We start from the raw sequence: 19,324 nt of genomic DNA, 5'->3' as shown, positions 1-19,324 counted from the left end.
TTACCTTCTTACTAGTAGGCTGAAGTTCCTGGTATATAGTCTGAGACAGAGAAAAGGTGTATGTAGTGAGTGTAGAAGAAAGGGGACATGCCACAGTGTTAGAGAGACCAACCTCTGCATTACCTAAACTAATTTTAATGTCAGCCAGTCCACACAAGTTTTGTTCCCATACATCCCTCTTAAGCTTCCAAACTTAAAGGGACACTATAGTCACCAGAACAACTACAGCTTATTGTATTTGTTCTGGTAAGTAGAATCATTCCATACAGGCTTATTGCAGTAAACACTGTCTTTTCAGAGAAAATAACTCCACTGGCCGCTCCTTGGCCAGATGGCTGCTAGAGGTGCTTCCTGGGGCAGTACTGCCTAGTGTGCAGCACTGCAATTCAGTGTCTCCACCCTCTGCATGCAGACACCGAACTTTCCTCATAGAGATGCATTGATTCAATTTATCTTTATGAGGAGATGTTGATTGGCCAGGGCTATGTTGGACTTGTGCTGGCTCTGCCCCTGATCTGCCTAGTTGACAGTCTCAGCCAATCCTATGGGGAAGTATTGTAATTTGCTCAGACCACCACTTCTGAGCCAGCAGCTGCAGACTTGAATACAAGTAATATTTTACTATATTTAGGGAGGCAAGAATGGGCCAGGGTGGTGGTTTTAACATAATAGGGTCAGAAATACATGATTGTGCTCCTGAAGCAAGAGTATGTGAAGAGTAGTTAAGGTTGCCACCTTTCTTGGAAAAAAATACCAGCCTTAATCATTTGTATAATTAATTAGTTATGCTTGACATCACATGATGTAAATCACAAGGAGTGACATCAGAGAAAATTCTGTAAAACCACCAACAAACTACTCACAGTTTGATTCTGCTGTATAGATGGATTGCTCCCAGTGTCTCCCTGTCTCCCAGTGTCTCAGTCTCGCAAGTCACCCAGTGTCTCAGTGTCCCTATGTATCACAGTGTCAGTGTCCCCATGTCGCCCAGTCCCCTAGTCTCCCAGTGTCTGTGTCCCTATTTCTCCCAGTGTACCAATGTATCAGTGTGTCCCCATGTCACTAGGATACTGGGGACACTGAGAGACTTGGGGACACTGAGAGACCCGGGGACACAGAGAGACCCGGGGACACTGGGAGACATGGGGACACAGATATTTAGGGAAACTGGGAGAAATGGGGACACTGAGACACTAGGGACACAGACACTGGGAGACATGGGGACACTGAAACATTTGGGGGACACTAAGACATGGGAACACAGACACTGGGAGACTAGGGGACACTGGCTGGGAGACAGACATAGAAACATAGAATGTGACGGCAGATAAGAACCATTCGGCCCATTTAATTTTCTAAATACTTTCATTAGTCCCTGGCCTTATCTTATAGTTAGGATAGCCTTATGCATATCCCACGCATGCTTAAACTCCTTTACTGTGTTAACCTCTACCACTTCAGCTGGAAGGCTATTCCATGCATCCACTACCCTCTCAGTAAAGTAATACTTCCTGATAAAGTGTCCCCATGTCACTTTATGGGGACACTGGGAGACATGGGGACAGTTGTGGACATAGACATGGGGACACTGGGACATATAGGGATACTGGGAGACATGGGGATACCAGGCACACTGAGACACTAGGAACACAGACACTGGGAGACATGGGGACACTGAAACAATTGGGGACACTAAGACACTAGGGACACAGACACTGGGAGACTAGGGGACACTGGGAGACTAGGGGACACTGGCTGGGAGACAGACACTTGGGGAGACATGGGGACAGTTGTGGACATAGACATGGGGACACTGGGACATATAGGGACACTAGGCACACTGAGAGACATGGGACACAGACACTGGGAGACTTGGGGACACTGAGACACTAGGGACACTGGCTGGGGGACATGGGAACATAATGTCTCCGTGTCCCAATGTCTCAGTGTCTCCCAATGTCTCTATGTCTCACAGCGTCCCCATGTGTCTCAGCATCCCCATGTGTCTCAGCATCCCCACGTGTCCCAGTGTCCCCTAGTGTCTCAGTGTCCCCATGTTTTCCAGTGTCCTCAAGTGTCTCAGTATCCCCAGGTCTCCCAGTGTCTGTGTCCCCATGTGTCCGCTAGTGTCTCAGTGTCCCCTAGTGTCTCAGTGTCCCCTAGTGTCTCAGTGTCCCCATGTTTTCCAGTGTCCCCAAGTGTCTCAGTGTTCCCAGGTCTCCCAGTGTCTGTGTCCTAGTGTCTCAGTGTCCCCTAGTGTCTGTGTCCCCATGTGTCCCCTAGTGTCTGTGTCCCCTAGTGTCTCAGTGTCCCCATGTGTCCCCGAGTGTTTCAGTGTCCCCATGTGTCCCTGCTGCCTTTCCCCCCATCCCTCACTTACCTGAGCTGTATAGCTGCTGTCTGGACCACGGATCAGTGAGTAGTGGAGAGAGGCAGGGATATGCTGTAACTTCCTATCCCTGCCTCTCTCCACACACAGTGACCCCTACTGGCCGGTGCTGGTACTGCAGAGTAATCTCCATTTATTCTGAGAAAATTACCTGCATTTGTATTGCCGGTATTACTGCAATACCGGCACGGCCAGGCAGCCTCAAATACCGGCTGTGCCAGTAAAAAAACTGTCAGGTGGCAAACCTAAGAGTAGTGTGTACAAAAAAATAGGGTCCCTATTCATAAGACAGCAAACCCGCCCAGGCGTCTCTGTGTCTGGGAGATAAGTGAGTTTGCTTTTGCTCAAACTAATTACCTCCCGGACACACGAGGTACAACCTATAAAACACCCCAAGACAAAACGAAAACAGGCAGGAACCCCCACATATTTTATATCCCCTGATTTCCCTGATCTGAGTGCCCAAGTTGTCCCAATAGCGATTGAATCCATGCAGTGTAGCCAAACCGCCACCGTGGTAAAGTGTTTACTGCACACGTTGGCGAAGCCCAAAATAGTTCCAAGCGAATTGTCTTTGCTGCCGGTCAATTGTCAGGTGCTTCTGCAGACAAACAAATGCAGGTTCCCCCTGGCTCTCCAGGAGCAATTGTTCATCATAATCTAGGGTACATTCCCTCCAATTAGCACTCTCCTGGCTGGTCTGGAAAAATGAAAATACAAGGGGCAAAGAGGACCCGGAAAGGGTGGAGTGGCCAATTTCCGTTCCAGGACGCTGATGGCTAAGTGCTGCTGGGGTCGTTCAGTTGTAGTCTGTTGCAGAACGGTTACCAAGGGGAGAGCACTTCGGGTGAATTCGTTAGAGGAAAGGTATAGAGCCAAGAGAACGCAGTTCATTTGGGGCAAAGTCTGAGAGTTAGCATGAGGGAGTTCTTCACAAGGGGCACATATAAACATATGTGGTGGAATTCCGATCGGGTCATCTCCTATTAAGAAAGGGTCAAGGGCTTATTGTCTCAAATATTCCACAGACCTTTTTTTATCTAGATCCATAGGTATTCTGTCTATCTAAACCTTTTGAAACTTCCCTTCTATCTTCCTATGTTTTTTGAGCTCTTGTTTAACACAAATTAAAGCCAGACACTTATGCTCATCTTATTAAGTGCCTTGGTATTTGCTCACTTCAACTACTATAAAATACTGAATAAATAGCAAATAATTTGTTAAATTATTCTAGTTGTAATAGAACCTAATGATTCACTTTTAGCTGAAGCTATACTACAATAGATGCAAGGCCTGTTTTTACAAGAAGCATCTAAGCTCTTCATAATAATGCCACTATTTGAAGTGCCAATGGAAGCAAGCAGAATTAACTTGTCATTTTGTTAGTTTCAAAAACTGTGGACGGTGCTTGACCCATGATTTCCTGTACTCCCTTAATCTTCCTTTGCTTTAACTATTGTATTTAGGTTCCACTAAAATGTAAGGATTACTTTTCAATTTATGGTGTTAAAGCACATTTGATGACTTTGCTTATGTATGCTTCTAGCTAAAGTCTCAAAACTAAAAGCAGCTTACCATTTATTATCTTCAAAGCTGTCAACCTCTCCTTAAACCTCTCTTTCATGTGTGCTATTTCTTTACAGTGATCATTATGTGCATGCATTCTGTCCTAATTGGGGGACAGCCACAACGGAAGCTCCTGGAGATCGCTCATGAAATGAAAATGACAGAGGGTACATATGTATTTATCCCATACGATACCCTGTATTATAGCTTACCGTATGAAAAAACAACATATGACATTCTGAAGTCCAGCCCAAAACTCAGAGCTGCCTATGATGCGGTGCTAACTATCACGGTGGAATCAGAACAGAAGACGTTCTACCAAGCCTTTCAGGAAGCAAAGGACAGGGGAGAACTAGATACCAAATTAAACCCTGATGAGGTAAGCTGTCTTTCTAATATAACAACCCCAAATTACAGTAATGTTTCTAGTAACCTGGGAGCAGACAGATATTTTCAGAGTAACTGACAATGCATTGACAGATATATCATAGTACACGGGTAAATCATTTCTGCTCTATTACTCATTACCCATTTTTATCAGTGCATCTGAAAATGGTAATCAAAGAACCAATAGCTCAGGTTTTTATCGATTTCCAAAGAACAGGTGTGGTTTATCCTTTTATCTTTGTCCATTGGTGATTCTCCCTTGCTGGTTTAAAAGTATTCAAGTATTTATGCTCTATTTTAAATCCATCGTCTTTGTTCCTTCTTTTGCTTTGTTTCCATATGAACGTAATGAGTGTCAGTATGTTTTAGACACATTTGGTCAATGTACTGTCTGTCTGCCAGCTACTACTGTAGAGTAGGTGCCTGAATATGTTATATTCAAAAAACAAACAAACATAATCTTTGATAAAAGTAACCAGTGTTTAATTAATTTCTTCAAATACAGGTTTCTCCTCTATTTGGAACAATATACAATGCAATATATTTCACTGCACATGCTATGAACAGCAGCAAAATGCATGGGTCCTGGGTATCTGGGTCTACATTAGCTCAGCATTCCAAAAACATGCAGTTTTATGGATTTAACCAGTGGATTAGGACAGACCTGAGTGGGAATGGATTCACAGACTATGTCATCCTGGATACAGACATTGTGACCTGTGAGCTATCCCGAACCTACATTGTTGACATGGAGACAGATATGGTTCGTTACATGGGGAGGCCCATTCACTTTCCAAATGGAGTCTCCCCAAAGTCAGACTCTTACTGTTGGTTTTCAAATGATAAGATCTGCACTGGAGGTGAGTTCATTAAAATATATTTCTGCTCTATATGGAAATAAGAAAATGGAAAGTATAAAAACCTAAACATACAAACAGCTATATTTCCTCAATACTGAACAAGAAAGTTAATAGTTATATAAAGTGACTAATTTTCAATTCCATTTTGTGATCACAAGGAGGATCTTCAGATGTATATCTGTTGTCCTGGAACCCCAGCTTCTGACAGTAAAACCTTGTGTCCTATATTAGAGCAGGTGTTCAGGAACTCTTTGTATAAACATGGTTGGATTATGAGCAATTTACTTGTGACAATATCTGTATGCTTGTGGGAAAACTTTTAGACAAATTCACTGGAGGCAAGTTTAGGATGTTAATGTTCCGGGACACACAGTATTGGCATTATTGCCTCTGGACCTGGTATTAATTGCATAATTGTAACGTTATCTACCTGGTGATCCAGTAGAAAACTCTCTATCTCACTACTGAAAGAGTAGGCTGAAACACAACATCATATTTTCATCTCAAATTCTTTCACACTACTTGCACTCACTGAGACCTTGCTGTCCCTCTCTTATAGCGCTACTTTTGCTTCTTTATGTTATGGTGGGCTACACTCCCAAACCCAACAACTGTAAATGAGGTGGTGTAGGCATCTTTCTCTCTCCTCAATGTACCTTTCAACCAATCTTCCCTGCCCCTGCCTTATCGTTTCCTTTCTTTAAAGTTCACATTGTCCGTCGATTTAAACCCACTCCTCTAAGAATTGCCATAATTTATCCTCCCCCCTGCCGCCCCCCGATCATTCATGGCTATTCATTGAACACTTTTCTTCCTGGCTACCACATTTACTCTCCTCTAGCACTCCTTACCTTGTTCTTGGGACTTTAATATCCTAATCAACAACCCCAATTGCCCTGATGCCTCTAGTTGGACTCACACAGTGGTCTAATTCAGCAAGGAAACACTCTTGACCTCATCTTCACCAAACTCTGTACCACCTCTAATCTCTACACTGTTCCATTTCCTCTGTCTGATCACCATCTGCTGTCCATTGACATTGGCTTACCCCGTAACCAAATTACACCACCCTTACCACATCAGCCCATCAGTCCTCCATTGTCTTGACCTACAGCTATTCTCCACCAACCTCCAATGTCTCCTTTTACCCATCTCAAACCTCACCTGCCCTAAAACTGCAACCTCCCTCTACAACTCCACTCTCTCCTCTCAACTAGACATCATGGCATCTACTACACTTAAATGCCATGGCACACCAAGCTGACCCGATACCTCCAAAATTGTTCCAGAACTGCAGAACGCTGCTGGTGAAAGTCTCACTCTGCATCTGAATTCCTCCACTATAAATCTATGCTGCACTCCTACAGTCTGGCTCTTTCCTCTTAAAAAGAAAGCTACTTAAATTCACTCATAACCACACTCTCTTGTGAGCCCAAACAACTGTTTCATGCTTTTAACTCACTTCTTCACCCTGTTGTGCCTCCTCCTGCAAACTTGACCGCCACAAACTGTGCATCTCACTTCACTGAGAAGATCTCTAGAATCAGGAAAGAGATCTCTCATCTCTCTCCATCCCCTACCAACCTTTCCCCTAATCACACTCCCACAGCTGTCCTATGCTCATTTGTACCTGCTACAACAGAAGCGGTTTCTGCTCTGCTCCACACCCACCCCAACATCTGTTCCCTCGATCCTATTCACTCATATCTCATCCGCACTTTGTCTCCTTCTCTTGTTCTGCCTCTCACTAAAATTTAATATTTCCCTCTCCTCTATCACATTTCGTCTACCCTTCACACATACAACCGATAGCCCGATTTAAAAAAAGCCCAACCTTGACCCTAATTCCCCATCACTATTGCCATTTGCCTCCAAGATCCTTGAGATTGACAGACTTCCTCAAATCCAACTCTCTGCTTGACCCGCTTCAATCTGCTCAACACTCTCTTGAAACAGCTTTGACCAAAGAATACAATGATCCTAGCACTGCAAAATCCCATGGCCACTACTCTATCCTAATTCTCCTCAACCTTTCTGCTGCTTTTGACACTGTTGATCATCAACAGCTTCTTCTCATCCTCCGTAATCTCGGTCTACGAGATACCACTCTCTCCTGGTGCTCTTCGTACCTCTTGCCAACGTTCTTTCAGTGTTTCATTCTCTGGTTCTGCCTCTTCTCCCCAATCCCTCTATGTTGGTGTCCCCCAAGGGTCTGTCCTTGGTCCCCTATTGTTCTCAATCTACACTGTCTCCCTTGGTAAACTTATCAGCCCCTTTGGCTTCCAGTATCATTTCTATGCGGATGACACGCAAATTTATCTGTCCTCCCTTGATTTCTCATCAGCCCTCTTGACTCGTGTCTCTGATTGCCTCTCTGCTATTTCCAACTGGATGGCTGCTCATTTCCTTAAACTTAACCTGTCCGCAACAGAACTTCTGGTCTTCCCTCCCTTAGGTGTTGCCACTCCCTTGTCTGTTTCCCTCCAAGTCAATGGTGCTTCTATCCGCTCTACCTCGCAGGTTCGCTGCCTGGGTGTACTCTTTGACTCCGAACTCTCCTTCACCCCTCATGTCCAATCAATCGCCAAATCCTGCTGCTTCCATCTCAAAAACATAGTGCGCATCCGACCCTATTTAACGCCTGATACGGCTAAGGTGCTTGTCCATGCCGCTGTCCACTCTCGCTTTGACTACTGTAATCCACTTCTCAGTGGTCTTACGCTTTCCCAACTTGCCTCATTACAGTCTATAATGAATGTGGCTGCGAGGCTCATCTTCCTGTCCGCCCACACATCCCACGCCTTCCCCTCTGTCAATGCCTACATTGGCTTCCCGTAAGATTTAGGACTCAATTTAAGATCATGATACTTGCTTACAAATCTCTACACAATGCTGCTCCGACCTACTTATCCTCATTAATCCTGTTTAGGTCCCTACGCTCTGCTGGAGACCTACGTCTAACCTCTGTTCGTACTTCTACCTCTGATGCTCGTCTTAAGTACTTCTCTAGGGATGCACCATTCCTATGGAACTCCCTTCCCCTCTCTGTTAGACTTTCACCCAGTCTCCACTCATTCAAAAAATCTTTGAAAACTTACTTCTTTAGGAAAGCATTTCAATTAAACTGTGAACAGCTTTCTCTCCCCGCACCCTGTTTACTCTCCAGCAACTGTCATCAAAACAACACTAAGCCCTCAGTGAATGCTATCCTAGCAATGTACTTTTCTACCGTACCCTTACCCCTACAATTTCTCTGTTCCTGTGTGTCCAACTCTGGTTAAAATTACGTGTCTGTTAGGCCACCCATTGTACAGCGCTGCAGAATTGTTGGCGCTTTATAAATATTATTAATAATAATAATAACAATATTATCACATTATCTGACAAAATATACCTTATAGTATTAATCACTTTTAATCACTTCTTTCCTCTTCATAGATGGTTTGTGTTGTTGTATAAACATATACATTATTCCGTCTGTCAGTCAGAAATATCAGTACACATTTAAATTACCTTTAAACATATACATTATTCCGTTTGTTAGTCAGAAATATCAGTACACATTTGACTTACAGTTTATTTAAGTTTATGCTGCTAATTGGTGGTAGATGTTTGACAGCAGACACTGCTTGTTGGAATAAGGGAGGGAGAAAGAGGAACCTCTCAGTGTGCTGTTGTGTTTATGGTTCAAACTGTTTGATTTGTTACCTGGGATCCTCCATGTCTCCTCTCTGCTTAGGAGCTTCCTTCAGCTCTCCCCAGCTAGACCCAGGAGTGCAGGGCTAGCTCTCAGCCAATGAACCAAGTCCTGCACTGCTGAGCTTAACTCAGACTGAAGATTAACTCAAACTTAAGGCTAATGCAGAGGGAGGGAGCGGTGATAGGTGGACCCCGGGTAAGAAGTCAAACTCAAAATCAAACATCATGCTGTGTTTAAATGGTGTTTGGAGAGATCCTTTAATGAAGGTCAGCACTGTCAGCACTCATGTGTGCACTCTTGGATATATGTTTGATATTGTATTGTGTATCATTCTCTGGAATCATGGAATTATTCAAGTAGTATGACTGTGAAACTGATGGTAGATTAAATATTTCACTATTGTTATACTGGCGTTCTCATACGTATACACAAGTATTCATTAGCTGAGATGTATTGTGAAGTCTTTATAACTTTAATATAGTATTTATTACATGTACTTCTGCCAGTATGTCTTTCATAAAGCTTTAAAGCTGTCATGCAATTTAAATGCACTTTAATATCAATAATCTGCTAACACTGCATGTTGGGAAACTTGGTATACCAGTCTGCAGGGAGACAACGAAAGATATGCCAGGCAGATTCCAGAGCAGGTAATGCATGCAGGGCTGTCTTACAATAAATACGTTTGGTCTAGAAAACTCTCAGTTTGAAGTAAAAATGTAAGCGGAGCATTTGATGACGTAGGATGTCGGCTCTTTAAAGGACCCTAAAGGCACCCAGAACAGTTTGTGAATGGCTTCACAAATCAAATCTAATTCTAGGGATCAGACCCAAATTTTAAGGACTAGATTGAACATGTCCTAAAGCACAAACCTTCACCAATCACTCACCTACCTTTGATCTATATGTGTACATCATGACCAATAATAACAATCACAGGCAGCTATAGACTTATGCAAGGCAAAACTGGAACATGAGACTTTCACTGACACCTATGATGAAAAAAAAATGCAAGCGATATACACTCATGGCATGGGTATACACACACATACCCAAATACAAACGGCTAGATAGACATACACTCACATAGTGATTCTTAATGCCAGACACACTGACATACATACACATGCCGCACAGCCATGCACAGGCAAACAGCCACACATCCACTGGCTGGCCCACAAACACTAAAAGACTCCCCATTTGTCTCTCTTCACCAGCACAATAGATTGTTAGGCCACTTAACCTCATGGTCCAGTGATACTGACTACTGGTTCCTACACAGTGCCTTAAGCTCTACCATTTTGTCATGATTGTCAAGCATAGGAAAAAAACATAAGACAAAATAGTCCATACATTGTCTTATGTTTTAAATAGTACTGGATCAGAAATGAAGAAAAGAAGAACTGATTCTGAAAGAGGAAGAGAAGAAGTAACAAAGAAGAATGGCAAATTTGAGATGACAGAGTTAATTTAACTATAGCCAATTGACAGTGCTGTCTGTGAAAAAGTTGATTAATTCAATCTATGTATACAAAATGTACATCTGATCTAAACTGATACAGCTATTTTCTTTTACAGGTATTGATCCTGCCTTTGCGTTGATGGTTTTTCTATGTATCCTAGTTGCCATCATCTCCATTAATGGACTAGCTTATGTTATAAGGTATTCCTCATGTTCATGTTTTGCAAAATTAATTTCCATTGTTAGATTGTCTGTTTGTATTGTGGAATGCACATTGAACTTGATAACATACATAACATGGAGGCTTTGTGTTTGTGTTTTGCAGACGTCGTATTAATAAAATTAAATTAGTTAGAGGACCTAACAAAATTCTCTTGACCTTGGATGATGTTACTTTCATTAATCCACAATTCAGTGTCAAGGTAAGAAAGCCTAGAATTGATGTAAATTAGATTGCATATTATAATTATTACAAACTTTTTCTATATGTTTTTGTATGTTTTTTTAAGAGACAGTCTAAGTACCAAAACAACTTTATCTTAATGAAGTGTTTTTGTTGTATTGATCACACCCCTGCAGTCGCATTGCTCAATTCTGTCATTTAAAAAAAACATTGTTTCTGTTTATACAGCTCTAACTACACCTCCCCTGGTCGCGACTTACACAGCCAATATGAAAAAAAGTTATATTTTCCAATCAGATCTGACAGCACTGTGTGTTTAATTTAGAAGTTGTGTTCTGCTGTGTTAATTGAACTGTAATCTTACAAAGGAGGCTACTGCAGGCTCTAGAATGCTATTAACAGAGTAATAGATAATAAATTCTAAATTAAACAGACTGTGCAATAAGATAAATTTAAACATTGATCTCTCTTTATGGGAAATGTGTGTGTCACATGCAGGGAGGTGTGGTTAGGGCTGCATAAACCATTTGATTTAACTCCTAAATGGCAGATAATTAAGCAGTGAGACTTCCGGGGCATGATCTATACACCAAAACTACTTAATTAAGCTAGAATTGTTTTGATGTGTACAGTGTCCCTTTAACCCCTTAAGGACCAAACTTCAGTCCTGGATTGGCTCACTGGGATATTGTATGTTGCCAATGGATATGTATGTAAATGACTGTGGGGTTAGGCGGGACAGTGCTCAAGACATTCATAATAAATTAAAATGTCCTCATTAGTGGCAATGTAGTCACAATACACAGTGTCCGTGAATGATCCCTCATGCTAAATATTTCATATGTGTGAAGCTTGCAGGGATTTTTGATGTCATGCCTCACTAATCCACGAGCCTTCATCTGTCAAACGATTAACCATGTACTGCATATAGAGCAGAATCACCCACATAGAGATCTTTGAGGTTTTTTGTGCACAAAAAGTACATTTGTACTTGTCCCCAGTTCAAACATTGCCAGCCCTCCTGTACCTTTAACTCTGATTGGGAAAAAGACTTGTACAAAGACTGATAAAAAAAGGGAAAGAATTATGTATAAGATAGATTTTAGGTATTTACACTTCACCTGTGTCTGTTTTCCTTGCAGAAACTAAGTAATGATGGCAGCCGAACCAGTGACAGTGCGCAGGTGATATCAGATACCAGGAGTATGAAGTCACCAATGAGGTCAGGTTCAATTAAGAGCCTTACACCAGCTACCTACGAGAATTCCAATGTAGCAGTGTACGAGGTGGGTTGCAAGACCTAGGAGGGAATGTATTTTTTTACTCACTGTTATTGCTGCAGATACCCCCGATACTGCTCTTACTACACAGTACAAATAAATTTGGGAAATAGCTTCTTGGATGGGAATAGTGAAGTTCAAACTGTGATTCACAAGTTGTGGTACAAATATCATACTTAAAAAGACTAAATAATATACCTTGTTTAAATTAATAACCCTGGCATAGATGCATTTGTAAGATAAAACACGGATAATAACATTCAGAAAGTAGCTCTAGCTCTAAATGATTATTTCAAAGAAGTGACACTGACTCCGTCCAACTCCCAGATCCGATGGCTGACCCGATATCTTTTTTATGTTGTATGTCTTTTTATGTAGCTTTGTATGCACTGTAATGCAATATTCATATTTTGATGTTTATCTTATGATGAAACAACTATTACTGTTTAATACTTGTTTAATCTTTAAAATTATAATAAAAAATGAAATGTAAAAAAAAAAAAAAAAGACTAAATTCATGTCCATGGCTAAGATTATCAAACTTGATGATCTCAGCCAATCCAATATCGGCGAGCTTTTTCTTGGACCTATCGCAATTCAGAGGGGCATCAGACCTTCTACCACAGAAACCCTCACATTCAGGCATCCAGAGCTTAAACTGCCAGCCTGTAAAAAAGGAGACCTTGCAGGAGCTCCTGGCAGGACTCCAGAAAACAATTCAGGCAGATGTGGCTACACTGCAACAAGATGACCTCATGGGCCTTGTGGGCACTGTGGAGGCCTCCACGATCGACCATACTCAAAGAAAATCCTCACTGGAACATGAAGTATGATCGCTGAAGAAGCACCAGGCTGAGGTAGAGCAGAAATTAGTGACCGTGGAAAACAAGAGGCGCCGTAATAACCTCAAGATAAGGGGTATACCGGAGGAGGTACCAATAACTGAGCTGCCGCACCACTTAAGAAGGCTAGTTGGGGCCTTATTGTCACTAAGCAAATTATGGTAGATGGGGTATTCCGGGTCCCTAAGCCTAAGAGGGCTCCAGATGGGGTAACCAGAGATACAGTAGTGAAATTCCAATGTATAAGCAACAGGTACAAGAAGCACTTAAGGGAAAGTCCCCCTATGCATTTGAAAACATGGCTTTCACCTTTTACGCCGACCTCTCTGGGGGCACTCTACTGTGGCGGAGATCCCTGCAGGCTTTCACTGCTCTCCTTCGAAACAACAACATCGGTTACAGGTGGCTGTTGTCCCGCACTCTTCTAGTCCTGTAGAGAGAATCCTCATACCCAGTCCACGATATGCAGGAAGCAGCAGCACTCGTAGACAATCTAGGCCTCCCGCGGGATGCTTTGCAGAGTATTGAGCCCGAGGGGCAACGGCGCAAACACGTGTGAGATCCTGCAAGAAGCGCTCTGTTTATCCCGCAACGAGCCTCACAGGACGCTTATGCTGTGGTCACTACCTAAATGAACTGGTCTATACATGGGTTCTATGCCTTGGAATGCTGAACTCTTTCCCATTATCTATAGTTATTTTATGTTTTTTTGTTTTAATTCTTTCGGTTCCTTAGCTAAATGTTTATAGCACTCCACACATCCAACATAATAGCCAATAAACTGCCTTTTCCTCCCACCCCGCACCTCATCTCAGCGGCCGATAGATCAATGCCCACTTTATCTCACTGTGAGGCGTAACTACCTCTCAGCTTGTTGCCTCCAGACTTACCCATTATCAATACTAGATATACATAGGATGTATTTCTAACTTGTTATTATTGTACTTTGTTTTATTTCTATATACGGTCCCTGAGGAAGTTCTCTACAGAACGAAACGCGTAGGACCATACCGTTTTTCATTAATTTTAATATATTTTATTGATGGTGATTATTCACCTTTTATCAATAAAAGCATCTTTTTTTCTACTACTACCCATCTGAAGTCCTGAGTATTATTAAGAAATCCAACGAGGAATTAAGGGACTATCAGCCCCCCATATCCACCTGGGGAGGCACCTTATGAGCGATTTACACATAGGAACCTCGCACAGCCAGCTCCGATATATGTATTCATATGATCAGTTAAACTGATAACTAAGCCCAAGTGCCCTCCCTTCTACCCTGAGGGGATAGTTTGTTATCCAATCCCTGAATCTTAGTTTCTATTATCATAAAACTTAAAATTGTGCAACTTATCTGATGTGCCATGAAGATGTAATGTATACTTGTTGAACTGCTTGTTGCAACTGTCGTGCTTAGACAAGCCTATCTGTACATCTTCGCACAACAAAAATAAAGAATTAAAAAAAAAAAATTATTGGTTATAACTGGCAAACACAACTTGATTTCAATTGATATTTAATGTTTTCATTATTTTCTGGTTCTCACACCACAATTCACAGCCCATTGGTTTAATATGTATTGCAGATATCAATATAAGGAACATACTGTCCCCCGTAATGATGTTGCATTTACTAATAAAGAAATCACACTGCACCACATGAGAAAGGTTATTGTCTGTGCAGTCATTATACTGGGACATCTTGTACAGAAAAAACTATAATTATTTTCACAATAGGCAGAGGCTGTGTCCTTCCCGCATTCATAAAATTATTAAATTCAAATGATTTAACATTAAAATTTCATCTCTACATATATGAATTGAAAATTAGCTGGCAAGAGGTTTATTGATGTGCATCACGGATTTAACAGACACGTAGCAAGCAGCTCTCATTCATACACAGCTCACCCATTTAGGAGGTTAGACCTTTGAAGAATTAAATGCTGTATATTTATTTTACTTGGTGTCATTCAAATGGGAAATTCCCAGAATAATTTGTTTTGATTACTTAGTAGTAAAAAAGTCAGAAAAGAAAGTGAAGAAAATCCCTCACTCATAACAAACATGTAGCCTGAACTCCAAAATTAAATAAGCATTTAATTGGAACTGGTTTTCATCATACTTGGACAGTGCCAGCCCTGCATTAGCCAGCAGGGGAGAGCCTAGGGGGGACAGGGGGCAATTGCCCGCCCTCCTAGGCTCTCCCCTGCCGGCTAATGCAGGGCTGGCACTGTCCAAGCGCGAGCCCTGCAATGTGCCTTCACAGACCGGAGGGGAGCAGGCACATTGCTGGCAGCCGGCAGGGGATGGAGGGAGAGAGGACCCGGGAGCTCAGCCTGCAGCTCCTCCGAGTCCTTCTCTAGCGAGCATGGAGCATTGCTGCTGTTACCACGGCAATGCTCCGGATCTCACTAGAGTTCACTCTCACCACTGCGACCACCAGGGATTCCCCAGGGACCACCAGAAATCGAGAAATGTCCCCACTCCTCCCTCAGTAAAGGTAAGAAGAGACCCCCTACCCTCCTCACCACAAATTCACACACTGCCCCACACACACTCATATACTGCCCCCACATACACTGCCCCCACACACACATACACTGTCCCCCCATACATACACTGCCCCCACACACACATACATTGCCCCCCATACACACACTGCCCCCACACACACATACATTGTCCCCATACACACATTACCCCCCTACACACATACACTGCCCCCATACACACACTGCCCCACACACATATACACTGCCCACCCATACACACACTGCCCCCCCCACACACAGCCCCCATACACACATTGCCCCCCACAGACATACACAGCCCCCCACACACACTGCCCTCACACACACACACACATTCACACACTGCCCCATACACAAATTGCCCCACGCACACATACACTGCCACACACACACACACATACACTGCCCACCCATACACATACTGCCCCCCCCCCACACACACACATCCCCTACATACTCACATTGCCCCCCACACACATACACAGCCCCCCATACACACATTGCCCCACAATAAAACAAATATTTTAAGTGGGCTTTTAATTAGTAGAATCTTGATATCTTAACCGTAAAGTCCACTGTGAGTTGTTGAGTTTATGGACAACTTGGTAGCTACTGACTTCATAGTGAATTCACTATGATTTTTCATTAAAATAGGCAAACACAACACAGATGAACCCAGATAATTTTACAGCAGCGGGACAAATAGTGAACTTTATGAAATTGTGCCAAATAGTCAACTTGCATTGGGTTCTGCCAAAGTGCAGCAGCATATCACCCATGGTACTTGAAGACCTAAACTATTTGTGAAAATAGTGTTTTTCTTAGTTTAATGCCTCCTTAAACCTTAGCTTGTTCATTTAGCCTCTACCTATTGTGTTTATTTTGTATCATTCAAAGTTTATTCAGTGAACAGATAGCACACAGTTAACAGATCAAAGACATTAACATCCAAAACAGAATAAACAAATGCCAACATTTAGTAAGGTCTGTTGTCTCAAGATCACATTTATATATACAGCTCAGAAATACTTATTGTGTTTAAACATATTAATTATTCTCTACAGGGTGACTGGGTATGGATGAAAAAGTGCCCCACAGGAGATTTTGGTGACCTTAAACCTGGAACAAGTGATGTGTTTGAAGTGGTACGTTTACAAAATATTCTTGTTTTTTTCCCATGTATATAAATAAATCCAGGGTTAAATATTTTCTTTTTTATGTTTTACACTATATAAAAGCTCAAATAATGAAACACTTGGTCCATTCTCAGTTAGTATGATTATGTTGACATGCTACTCAAGGTAATTGCTGTATGCTTCATCTTATTCGTAGATGAAAGACCTGCGCCATGAGAATGTTAACCCTTTTCTTGGGTTCTTCCATGACTGTGGGGTCTTCGCCATCGTCACAGAGTTCTGTTCCAGGGGTAGCTTGCAGGATCTCCTCCACAATAAAGATGTGAAACTGGACTGGATGTTTAAATCTTCTCTTCTGCTGGATCTTATCAAGGTAAATTATGAAAGGAAGCAAAAAGGATATAGCATTTGCATCTATATGTGTAGCAATGGACACGTGAAACAATGGAGAAAAAGTAATGAAAGTCTTCCAAGAGGTTCCAAAGTGCAAAGATTATGGATAGAGTTGTCATCTTCCCTGGAAATAGAGGTGGATATTCTGGTTCCATTTCTCTTACAACTCTCTCAGAGTCTAGTAAGAATAGAATGTCAGCCTTTGTATTGCTGATATTTTTGCAATACTGAAACTGGCATGACAACCTCAGATACTGACTGTGCCAATAAAATACAGTCTGGGTGGCAATCCTAATTATGAGTATCCTCCACACCCTACTATAATAAGGCAAAATATTTGTAGACAGAATGTGGACCAGAACAGGCATGGTGTAAATTGAACTAACACACCCTAACCTTCTATGGTGACCATTAGTGATGTCGCGAACACGAAATTTTCGGTTCGCGAACGGCGAACGGGAACTTCCGCAAACGTTCGCGAACCGGCGAACCGTGCGAACTGCCATTGACTTCAATGGGCAGGCGAATTCTAAAACCCACAGGGACTCTTTCTGGCCACAAAAGTGATGGAAAAGTTGTTTCAAGGGGACTAACACCTGGACTGTGGCATGCCGGAGGGGGAACCATGGCAAAACTCCCATGGAAAATTACATAGTTGATGCAGAGTCTGGTTTTAATCCATAAAGGGCAGAAATCACCTAACATTCCTAAATTGTTTGGAATAACGTGCTTTAAAACATCAGGTATGATGTTGTATCGATCAGGTAGTGTAAGGGTTACGCCCGCTTCACAGTGACAGACCAAACTCCCCGTTTAACGCACCGCAAACAACCGCAAACAGTCCATTTGCACAACCGCAAACTCCCCATTTGCACATGTTTTAGTGCAAACTAGTCTAACTACTAATATAGTTGAAACATGCTACTTTTATTCATGCCAGACAACCATGCAGGCCAGACTAACAAACATGCCAGGGCCAATCATAGTTAACCACCTCAGATAGTAACATGGCTCCCTCTATATACAGAGTAACATGGCTCCCTCTATATACAGTGTAACATGGCTCCCCTCTATATACAGAGTAACATGGCTCCCCTCTATATACAGTGTAAACATGGCTCCTCTCTATATACAGAGTAACATGGCTCCCTCTATATACAGTGTAAACATGGCTCCTCTCTATATACAGAGTAACATGGCTTCCCTCTATATACAGTGTAAACATGGTGATACTGGAGAAACTGACGGAAGCCAAGCACAGAGAGATGGACACAGGTTTCTTCAGGAAGGAAGAGATTCTTTATTCGATTCGCCGACCGGGACTCAGAGGGACTAATGTCACCAAAAAACAGCAAAGTCTGAGCCCTGATCATACAGTGTAGGTCCCTTATATAGGCATGTAGCTCCTCCCATAATCAGTTCAACCTACACATACTCTTATTCAATCAACCGAATAGAGACTAAATTCCTGTTTGACCACATGGCTTGCCCAGCACAATGGAGGAAAGGAAATACTCGTATATCCTGTATTCCTACACATGCTCCTTATACTACTGATTGTATCGTTGCCACGTGCAACCAACCGACCGATACATCAACATATGCAAGTGCACATACCACGTGGCAATCTTGTCCTAGTAAATTTATTTTTACTGAGATTCCACCACATTCCCCCCTTTGATGCTTCTGATATTTCATAATCCCAGATGCATCACTTAATCAGGGTTTGCTTACACCTCAAGTTGCCATAAATCAGAACAGACCTTGCGACTCCCTAAAGATACGAATCCCTCAACATTCCTCTTCCTGTACTAATTCTCCCTGATTTAGAGCCTCATACCTATATATAGCCATTATCTGTGCAGCAGCCTTTCTATATTCTATATTCTCTATAATGCTCTGCACAGACCTAAACACCAAAGGAATCAGACATGGTAGGAGAAGGCACAGCATCAAAATTAGCATGCCTCCACCTACCAATTACTTAAGTCCTCCAAACTGCTCATACCAATTACCAAACCAACTACTTGGATTATACCCTTTCCATACCTGGGTAGGCACATGCGCTAGTTTAACCATATGGCTAGTAAGCTCAGCTATTGCTTGCCCTTCATCATCTATTTGAAGACAACAATTGCTTAGGTTAAACTTCCCACATACACCTCCCTCTACTGCCAATAGGTAATCCAAGGCTAATCTATTTTGGTAAACGGCCGTCCTCATCCTAGTATTATGTTTCGCTAGGAGATTGAGCGCTTGCGATGTTTCATTGGTAATTATCTCAACCACTGCCTGTAACCTTATAATACGGTTGAGCATATATATTGGGGTTCTATATCCAAAAGTACCATCCTCTGCCCACGTAGCTGGCCC

General features: G+C 42.3%; 1 protein-coding gene across 3 annotated transcripts in view; it reads left to right on the top strand.

Annotated features, from left to right (window-relative positions):
* The window catches only part of GUCY2F (guanylate cyclase 2F, retinal), a 113,397-nt gene that overhangs the window by 51,701 nt on the left and 42,372 nt on the right, over nucleotides 1-19,324 (top strand). For all 3 annotated transcript variants that reach the window (XM_063432135.1, XM_063432136.1, XM_063432137.1), the window contains exons 3-9: nucleotides 4,033-4,334; nucleotides 4,848-5,202; nucleotides 10,481-10,565; nucleotides 10,690-10,786; nucleotides 11,910-12,053; nucleotides 16,487-16,567; nucleotides 16,755-16,931. In XM_063432135.1, the coding sequence (XP_063288205.1) occupies nucleotides 4,033-4,334; nucleotides 4,848-5,202; nucleotides 10,481-10,565; nucleotides 10,690-10,786; nucleotides 11,910-12,053; nucleotides 16,487-16,567; nucleotides 16,755-16,931 (1,241 nt within the window). The remainder of the gene's footprint in view (nucleotides 1-4,032; nucleotides 4,335-4,847; nucleotides 5,203-10,480; nucleotides 10,566-10,689; nucleotides 10,787-11,909; nucleotides 12,054-16,486; nucleotides 16,568-16,754; nucleotides 16,932-19,324) is intronic.

This window comes from Pelobates fuscus, chromosome 9 (assembly GCF_036172605.1).
Source record: "Pelobates fuscus isolate aPelFus1 chromosome 9, aPelFus1.pri, whole genome shotgun sequence".
In the NCBI taxonomy this organism is placed as follows: Eukaryota; Metazoa; Chordata; class Amphibia; order Anura; family Pelobatidae; genus Pelobates; species Pelobates fuscus.
Note: the sequence above shows the minus strand (reverse complement) of the source record. Positions and strands in the feature narration are given on the sequence as shown.